The sequence below is a fragment of the Danio rerio genome, chromosome 8 (genome assembly GCF_052040795.2).
Source record: "Danio rerio strain M-AB ecotype USA chromosome 8, GRCz13ab, whole genome shotgun sequence".
Classification (NCBI taxonomy): Eukaryota; Metazoa; Chordata; class Actinopteri; order Cypriniformes; family Danionidae; genus Danio; species Danio rerio.
Window position 1 is genome coordinate 61,120,001 of NC_141028.1, and position 10,091 is coordinate 61,130,091.

The 10,091-nt window shown below is 39.5% G+C and overlaps 2 protein-coding genes across 25 annotated transcripts in view; both read left to right on the forward strand.

The window, feature by feature from the left end:
- The window catches only part of cacna1db (calcium voltage-gated channel subunit alpha1 Db), a 64,080-nt gene extending 57,132 nt beyond the window's left edge, over nucleotides 1–6,948 (forward strand). For all 24 annotated transcript variants that reach the window (XM_087265584.1, XM_087265591.1, XM_087265588.1 and 21 more), the window contains 6 exons: nucleotides 138–379; nucleotides 973–1,116; nucleotides 2,491–2,642; nucleotides 2,973–3,070; nucleotides 3,978–4,271; nucleotides 5,857–6,948. In XM_087265584.1, the coding sequence (XP_087121710.1) occupies nucleotides 138–379; nucleotides 973–1,116; nucleotides 2,491–2,642; nucleotides 2,973–3,070; nucleotides 3,978–4,271; nucleotides 5,857–6,123 (1,197 nt within the window). In that variant the 3' untranslated portion in view covers nucleotides 6,124–6,948. The remainder of the gene's footprint in view (nucleotides 1–137; nucleotides 380–972; nucleotides 1,117–2,490; nucleotides 2,643–2,972; nucleotides 3,071–3,977; nucleotides 4,272–5,856) is intronic.
- mmp23ba (matrix metallopeptidase 23ba) overlaps nucleotides 1–10,091 on the forward strand; it is a 568,642-nt gene that overhangs the window by 30,377 nt on the left and 528,174 nt on the right. The gene's annotated exons all lie outside the window — the stretch shown is intronic.

The following is a 10,091-nucleotide window of genomic DNA, read 5'->3' on the forward strand; positions in this document are numbered from 1 at the left end:
GCAGACTTTTTCTTTCTTAGTGGCATGCGCAGATGAATTGTTCACCACAAAACTAGCAATATGAGACGATCATCAAAACTAACCGTATTGATTCCATTTGGACTTTTGCTTTTGCGCGTGTGTGTGTGTGCTTTCAGAGGAACGGTGTTGTGTTTGGGAATCATGTGAGTGGTGATCAGTTCAGCAGTGTTACCCAGCGTCCTCTGCAGCTGCCGCTCCCACAGAGTCAGCCACTGTCCGATGCCAGATCCTCCAACTCCAATATAAACAATGCCAATGGTCCCGGCATCACCAACGGCTGGCACAGCGGCAGGAGCCTGGTGTCATCCCTGAGCGTCTGCCTGAACCTCAGAGCAGATGGAGAAACACAGACACACAGGTCAGCCTCATGTTTACAGAATTATTCCGCCTCCAATTCGATCGATATTTATATAGTGATATTTAATAGAGCAAACACATGTTCACAGTGTTTCTAATAATATTTTTTCTGGAGAAAGTCTTCATCAATCAATCAATCAATCAATCAATCAATCAATCAATCAATCAATCAATCAATCTATTAATCTATCAATCAATCATTCAATCAATCAATCAATCTATTAATCTATCAATCAATCATTCAGTTGGTCAGACAGCCAACCAACCAATAAACAAATCAATCACTTAATCAATCAATCAATCAATCAATCAGACAACCAACCAACAAACAAATCAATCACTTAATCAATCAATCAATCAATCGATCAATCAATCAATCAGTCAATCAATCAATCAATCAGACAGCCAACCAACCAACAAACAAATCAATCACTTAATCAATCAATCAATCAATCAATCAATCAATAAATCAATCAATCGGACAGCCAACCAACCAACCAACAAACAAATCAATCACTTAATCAATCACTTAATCAATCAATCAATCAACCAATCAATCAATTAACCAGTCACTCTATTAATCAATGTTATTAGGCCGTTCTCCAGTGCTGTTGGATATCCCACCATTCAAGTGGAGAACCCGACTCGTGATGATGTCAGTGACGAGGACAGGACTTCTGGAGAGTTTTACAGTGGTGAAGAGTTTCACGATGAGGACGTGATGCTGGCCAGAGACAGGTAATGCTGGAAAATTCTTCTTCATGACCATTACTACAGCTGAAATGAAAAGAAGAAACGATTCTGCATCAATTCTGAGCATAGTTTATAACAGCATATGGCGCTGCCTAGAGCGCCGTCTGCTGTTAAACACTAGCCTAGAGCGCCGTCTGCTGTTAAACACTAGCCTAGAGCACTGCTTGCTGTTAAACACTAGCCTAGAGTGCCGTCTGCTGTTAAACACTAGCCTAGAGCGCCGTCTGCTGTTAAACACTAGCCTAGAGCTCCGTCTGCTGTTAAACACTAACCTAGAGCGCCATCTGCTGTTAAAAACTAGCCTAGAGTGCCGTCTGCTGTTAAACACTAGCCTAGAGCGCCGTCTGCTGTTAAACACTAGCCTAGAGCGCCGTCTGCTGTTATACACTAGCCTAGAGCGCCGTCTGCTGTTAAACACTAGCCTAGAGCGCCGTCTGCTGTTAAAAACTAGCCTACAGTGCCATCTACTGGTAAACACTAACCTAGAGCACCATCTGCTGTTAAAAACTAGCCTAGAGCACCGTCCGCTGTTAAACATTAGCCTAGAGCGCCGTCTGCTGTTAAACACTAGCCTAGATCACTGTTTTCTGTTAAAAACTTGCCTAGAGCGCCGTCTGCTGTTTAAAAACTAGCCTAGAGCACCGTCTGCTGTTAAACCCTAGCCTAGAGCGCCGTCTGCTGTTTAAAAACTAGCCTAGAGCGACATCTGCTGTTTAAAAACTAGCCTAGAGCGCCATCTGCTGTTAAACTTAAGCCTAGAGTGCCGTCTGCTGTTAAACACTAGCCTAGAGCACTGTATTTTAAACACTAGCCTAGAGCACTGTTTTCTGTTAAAAACTTGCCTAGAGCGCCGTCTGCTGTTTAAAAACTAGCCTAGAGCACCGTCTGCTGTTAAACCCTAGCCTAGAGCGCCGTCTGCTGTTAAAGACTAGCCTAGAGCGCCGTCTGCTGTTTAAAAACTAGCCTAGAGCACCGTCTGCTGTTAAACCCTAGCCTAGAGCGCCGTCTGCTGTTTAAAAACTAGCCTAGAGCGACATCTGCTGTTTAAAAACTAGCCTAGAGCGCCATCTGCTGTTAAACTTAAGCCTAGAGTGCCGTCTGCTGTTAAACACTAGCCTAGAGCACTGTATTTTAAACACTAGCCTAGAGCACTGTTTTCTGTTAAAAACTTGACTAGAGCGGCATCTGCTGTTTAAAAACTAGCCTAGAGCAGCATCTGCGATTTACAAACTAGCCTAGAGCGCCATATGCTGTTAAACACTAGTATAAAGCACCATCTGCTGTTAAATACTAGCCTAGAGCACCATCTGCTGTTGGAAAAGCAGAATTTTGAGCTGTAACAGTGCTTTGTCCTGCAAGGTCATACAGAGACGTTCAAGACACACTCAGTGATGGAGATTCAGTCCGAGACCAGGACATGTATGAGAGTGTGTGTGATGATGAAGACGAGCAGCTGATTTCCCCGCATCCCCAGCGCTCCTCAAGACGACTCCTGCGCTCCACGGCTCCAGGTCAGAGACCAGACAGACGAAATACGCATTTTACAGCTTCACACCCAACAACTTTCACACTGCTGTTGACTGTGAATGACTTCAGAAATGACTGTGAGCACGTGTACACAGTGGCAAATCAGCTCTGTTTAAGAACTCAACAGCGCTCAAATGTATTGCATTTTTTAAATTTTACTATCAATCGGTACCGAATTCCAGTATCATGACAACCCTAGTTGAAACTGAAATTAGAAACTTAAATCCTTCTCACGACACCTGCAATGTTGTTAGTTTACTGAATATTTTTCCATATGAAGAAACTCATGTTGATGTGTTTGTTTCTCGGTTCAGCCTCCCACAGGTCTGCTTTTCATTTCGAGTGTCTGCGCAAACAGAGTCAGGATCAGATTCAGCTTCGTCCCGCAGCTTCACCACCACAGCATCATCAGGTGATCAACAACATGAGAAAACACAGCACACCGCTCGAATAAATGAAATAAAACTGCATCAGCAGCAGGACTGGCCTCACAAAACTAAATCCCCTGGGAATGCACCTGAACAGAATAATGCACTATACACCCATTCATATTGCATTAGTAGTTTCTAAATAATACAGACACTCTTGACTGACAGACCTGGTTAGTAGTGGATTATATTTAGTCAGGATTACGCAACCAGATTACAAAATTTAAGTACTCGTAACTACTTTTAAAATACTTGTAATCAGAATAGAGTTCCATTCATTTTTTTTTCGGCTTAGTCCCTTTTATTAATCGAACCAGCGACCTTCTTGCTGTGAGGCGGCAGCACTACCTACTGCGGCACTGCGTCGCTGCTTCGAGTCCCTAAAATGGATAAACTAAATTGGCTGTAGTGTATAAGCGTGTGTCAACTTGAGTGTGTATGGGTGTTTCCCAGTACTGGGTTGCAGCTGAAAGGGCATCCGCTGTGTAAAGCATATGCTGGATAAGTTGGCAATTCATTCCGCTGTGGCGACCCCTGATGAATAAAGGGACTAAGCTGAAGGAAAATGAATGAATGAATGAATGAATGACAATCCACTGATTTTAGAGTGTATATAGTATTGAGTCAAGTAGTTAAAATACTTTGTTGAGCATTTCAATTACTTTTCAGACAAAGTAATTAGCAAATCAGTTTAAATACAATTTCAATTATACAATTACTAATTGATGACCTTTTTAACTACCTAACACTAGATACCATAAATGTCTGAAAATCTAAGAGATTATATTACTATCTACAAATCTTGTGCTGTAATTTGTTATCCATTACAGATTTCAACTTAAAAGTAATCTGCACAACCAGTGTGTGTAATCTGTGAGTTTTTCTGTGCAGGTGAGGATGATGAGTGGCCAGGAATCCAGCCAATCACGACTCTCTCCGACGCGCTCCATCCGCTCGTGGGTCACGCCCCCAACCACACCTCCTCCATACACTCCACTGGTCCAGGCCACGCCCAGCGCCAGCAGCACTCCGGGATTGGTCCACAGAGGCTTCTGGAACACACAGCAGGCTTCTGATTGGTCGATGCGGTCTCCGCCCACCACCTCCTCCCTCTTGAAGGTCCCTCCACGGCTATGTGGACATCATCTGCAGACGCGGAGCAGCGCACACAGCCTGGTGGAGGCCGTGAGTCAACATATTTACTCACCATTTACACTGCGTTTACACTCGTAATTTACACTGTTTACACATTTACTCACTATTTTTAGTGTGTATACACTTATAATTTAAACTGTTTACACATTTACTCACCATTTACACTGCGTTTACACATTTACTCACCATTTACACTGCATTTACACATTTACTCACCATTTACACTGTGTTTAAACTCATAATTTACACTGTTTACACATTTATTCACCATTTACACTGCATTTACTCACCATTTACACTGCATTTACTAATTTACTCACCATTTACACTGTTAACACACACCATTTACACTGTGTTTGTAATCACCTTTTACACTGTTTACACATTTACTTACCATTTACATTGTTAACACACACCATTTACACTGTTTGTAATCACCATTTACACTGTTTACACATTTACTTACCATTTACACTGCATTTTTACTCACCATTTACAGTGTTAACACATTTACACACCATTTACACTGTTAACACACACCATGTTGACTATTTACACAATTATTCACCATTTACACTTCGTTCACACAATTACTCACCAGTTACACTGCATTTACTCATTTACTCACCATTTACACTGTTTACACATTTACTCACCATTTACACTGTGTTTACCCACCATTTACACTGTTTACTCATTTACTCACTATTTACACTGTTAACACATTTACTCACCATTTACACTGCATTTGCTTATTTACTTAGCATTTACACTGTGTTTACAAAATTACTCACCATTTACAGTGTTTATACTTACCATTTACACTGTTTACACATTTACTCACCATTTACACTGCGTTTACACATTTACTCACTCTTTACACTGCGTTTATGCTTACCATTTACACTGTTTACACATTTACTCACCATTTACCCTGCAATTACACATTCACTTAACATTTACACTGTTTATGTTCACCATTTACACTGCATTTACACATTTACTCACTATTTACACTGCATTTACACATTTACTCACCATTTACCCTGCAATTACACATTCCCTTAACATTTACACTGTTTATGCTCACCATTTACACTGCATTTACACATTTACTCACCATTTACCCTGCAATTACACATTTACTTAACATTTACACTGTTTATGCTCACCATTTACACTGCATTTACACATTTACTCACTATTTACACGGCATTTACACATTTACTCACCATTTACACTGTTTATGCTCACCATTTACACTGCGTTTACACATTTACTCACCATTTACACTGTTTATGCTCACCATTTACACTGCGTTTACACATTTACTCACCATTTACACTGCATTTGCACATTTACTCACCATTTACGCTGTTTACTCACCATTTTTACTGCATTTACTTGAGATATACACTGTTTACACATTTACGCACCATTTACACTGCGTTTATACTCACTTTTTACACTGTGGTGTAAATGGCGAGTAAATGTGTAAACAAAGTTAAGCTGACTTTGGACTTACTCACCATTTACACCGAGTTTATAAATAAATAGTTTTTAGTCTTAGCATATGTCAAATCCTGTTGTGCTGACGCTGTGTATTTGCCCATAGGTGATGATATCTGGTGGACTGGGAAAATACGCGAAGGATCCAAAGTTTGTGACTGTAACCAAACACGAGATTGCAGACGCTTGCGAAATGACAATCGACGAGATGGAAAGTGCCGCTAGCAACCTACTGAATGTGACGCTGGGCTCTGGGGGAAACGAGACAGGTTTGAGTCCAAATCTACGAGATTACAGCGATGAGGAGACGGACAGTAGCAGCCGACGGGACGAGGATCTGGCCGACGAAATGATCTACGTCTCAGTGTTGTAGTGTTGTAAAAACGAGGTAACCGTGCCTTTAAAAACTGCAGTGTCAAGCTCTGCTGCTCACGCTGACCAATCGCTTTACACTCCTTTTGAGCTTTTCATGTAGTTAAACCTACTGATGTCTTGGGGAAATTTCCAAAACTGATAAACTGGAAAATCTGTTCAACTTTTGGTGATTCCAAACCAACTTAACCAGAAAAAGCTCACTTGGTCAAACAGATGCACCTTCGCTAACCGTTTAAAGCAATCCAGGCTCATTGGAAGTATGTGTTTGGAGCTACATTGTAGCAAATCTGAAATTCATTGCTCAGAGTGTGTTTTATTGTACGTTTCAGGTGATAAATCCACTAGAGGGCGCTGTCTACATTTTTAAGTGAACCTGAAATGCGTTACTCAGGGTTCGTTTGGATGTATATTTCAGATGAACAAATCCACTAGAGGGCGCTGTCTACATTTTTAAGTGAATCTGAAATGCGATACTCAAGGTTTGTTTTGTTGTACGTTTCAGATGACAAATACACACGACGACGCTGTCTGAATTTTAAGTGAACCTGAAATGCTTTACTCAGGGTTGGTTTTGTTGTACGTTTCAAAGGAAAAGTCCACTAGAGGGTGCTGTCTACATTTTTAAGTGAACCTGAAATGCGTTACTCAGGGTTCGTTTGGTTGTATGTTTCCGATGTTTAATCCACTAGAGGGGCGCTGTCTTAAATTTTAAGTGAACCTGAAATGTGTTACTCTGGGTTTGTTTTGTTGTACGTTTCAAAGGACAAGTCCACTAGAGAGTGCTGTCTAAATTTTTAAGTGGCAATAAAATACGTTACGTAGAGTTTGTTTAGTTGTACGTTTCAGATGACAAATCAATTAGAGGGCACTGTGAAAATGAAAATATATTGCTCCAGGTATGTTTTGTTGTGCATTTTAGATGACAAATGCACTAGAGGGCACTAAATACATTTCTGCTAATATGAAATATATTAATTAGGGTACATTTTGTTGTATGTTTCAGATCCACGTCCACAAGGTGGCAGCTCTTGTTGTACAGATCAGCTAGGGTACCACTAAGCTAAACATTTCCCTAAACCCAACCAATAGTGTTTTCAGAAGCAGCCAAAAGAGAAAAGTGCACCTTGACCAAGTGCTTTTACCTTGATTTTGCATTGCTTTTATTTGTTTTGTGGAAGCGTGCTTCACCAGGACTCGAGCGCTCTTCAGCACTCACCACTGAGCAAACTGACCACCAGAAGAGTGTTTATATAGAGGTATAAAGGTGACAAACATATTAATTACAAATCATAGACAGCATTAAGTTGTTTTGTGCTGTTTATTTTGGTTTTGTGCAAAGAACGGCTTGAAGATCATCCTGTATTTACCGTTATTATGTCCCTGTTAGTATCATTAATGTGAAAAGGAGCAAAAGTTGTCATCACACTGCCCCCTAGTGTTCATTTTATACACAAACTGCAACTAAACGTAAGTTAAAGTATGTTTATGTGGTTTCACACTAAAATGTAGACTAAAGCAAGTGTTTCCAGTGAGCCTGAGTTGGAGTACAGAGTTTTATTCACATCTGTGAAGCAATTACCATGGTAAAAGCTTCACAGTGTTAACCACTTTTGGAATAACCAGGGGCCTCACTCATAAAGATGTGCATCATGTACAATACAACACATTCTGAAGGTGTCCTATGAATGATGTACTGTCATAAACATTTAAATGCTCTTAAATATATGTCACAGTTCATTTGTTCACAAATATCTCTGGAAACACTTTATTTTAAGGATGCCTTGTTACACTTATTTTCTATAATAATTAAAAATAATTAAGCAAAATTACAAGCAAATAACCCAAAACCTAACTCTAACCATATAGTTAATGCATGTAACATTCATATTTCTCAATAGTAAAATGGAGTCATGGTGGCTCAGTGAATAGCACTGTGGTCTCACACTGGTTCGAGTCCCAGCTGGAACAGTTGGTGTTTCTGTGTGGAGTTTGCATGTTCTCCCTGTGTTACCGTGGGTTTCCTCCGGGTGCTCCGGTTTCCCCCACAGTCCAAACACATGCGCTATAGGGGAACTGATCAACTACATTGGCCGTAGTGCATGAGTGTGTGTGAGAATGAGTGTGCATGGGTGTTTCCCAGTACTGGGTTGCAGCCGGAAGTGCATCCGCTGCATAAAACATACGCTGGAGTAGTTTGCGGTTCATTCCGCCGTGTCCTATTTTGTTCTTTGCTTTTGACAGTAGACAAATCCCTTATTCAAGTAGCAAATATGATCACATGTGCATTTTCATATATGAGGTCTCTGGTTTTTCCAGTTAAATAATAAATAAATGTCATTATGGACTGAATGTCTCCGTTTTCCTACTGATTATGGTTGCACTTGGCATCAAAGAGGGCAAATCTGCCAACAAATTGTGTTAAGGCTTACCGAAATGTATGCATGATGAAAGTTTTCCTTATTTTGTGGCAGTTGAAATGAGATAAGACTTGATCTTGGGTAACACTTTAGAATGAAGATAATTAAAGCAGTATTGAAGTATACAGTATAAAAGAATTAACGCAGTAACTAAACCACAAGCAGTATATTCATTAATTAAAATAACTCATTTAAAACTTAATCTTTTGCAACTCTTCGTTGTTTATTTCAGCTCAGGTTTATTAAATGATATGAAGACGTCACTGGCGAGTGCACTGGAACTAATAATGGCTTCGGGAACATGATTTATTATCATTACGTTAACGAATGTTCACCTTTTTGTAAAGTGTTACCCTTGCTTTCACATGTGTGAACTGGATTTCAGTGAAACTATAAGGCATTTAAAGAATCCCTAAACATTTATAAGTACAAGTATTAAATGCAAGTATTGAGAATTAAAAGGATAGTTCAGCCAAAGTGAAAACTCTGCCATTAATTACTATCATTTTCAGACACGATTAAGATATTTTAGATGAAATCCTGGAGCTCTCTCATCCTCCATAAACACACAGAAGTATTCTTAAACGTTTAATAAAATTATACGGAAGCATTGAAGACACATTTTGAGGATGTTTTTGGACTTTATATACAGTCAGAATTATTAGCCCTCCTGTTTATTTTTTTCCTCGATTTCTGTTTAACGTAGAGCAGATTTCCTCAACACTTTTCGGAACAGTTTAATAACTCATCTCTAGTAACTGACTTATTTTTATCTTTGTCATGATGACAGTAAATAATATTAGACTAGATATTCTTCAAGACACTTCTATACAGCTTAAAGTGACATTTAAAGGCTTCACTAGGGTAATTAGGGTAACTAGGCAGGTTAGGGTAATTAGGCAAGTTATTGTATAACCAACCCAGGCTCATTCTGAAAACGTAGTCCAGCGGACGTTTCTGGAGACCGCGAAATGCGTCCTGGGAGGTACTGTACACTGTAAAAAATGGCAGTGATTTCAACGGTAAAAAACTGTAAAAATGCTACAGTATAAATCCGTAACCTGGTTAACGGTATGTTTCCTTAATATATACGGCAAATAACCGTAAATTGACTTTCCCAGAATTCCCTGCATGGCACATCACTTTTTATGCATTTGGTTGACATTAATATGGATCTTTTTAGTTGTTTCCTCATCAGTTGTGTACATTAGAGATTTATGTTACATCTAATGTTGATGAACAATGTTTATTTCATGACTTTAATTTTATGCGTGTTACCAAACTGGTGTTTAGTAGCTGTGTGAATGACACTGAGCACCTTCTATATGCTGATACTCTTTTCTGCTAATAGGAAAAGTTGATTGTGATGAGCATTGGTTTATTATGTAACTCTCATCACCACCTGCATGTGGATGTGCTAACGTGTCTAACTGTGTAACAAAAGATGAGTAGATGTTGATCATTCAAAATACAGACATATTACCTCAATAAATTATTAAAATACGGTAATTTACCGTAAAAATTAAAAATTACTTTTACGGTTTGTACC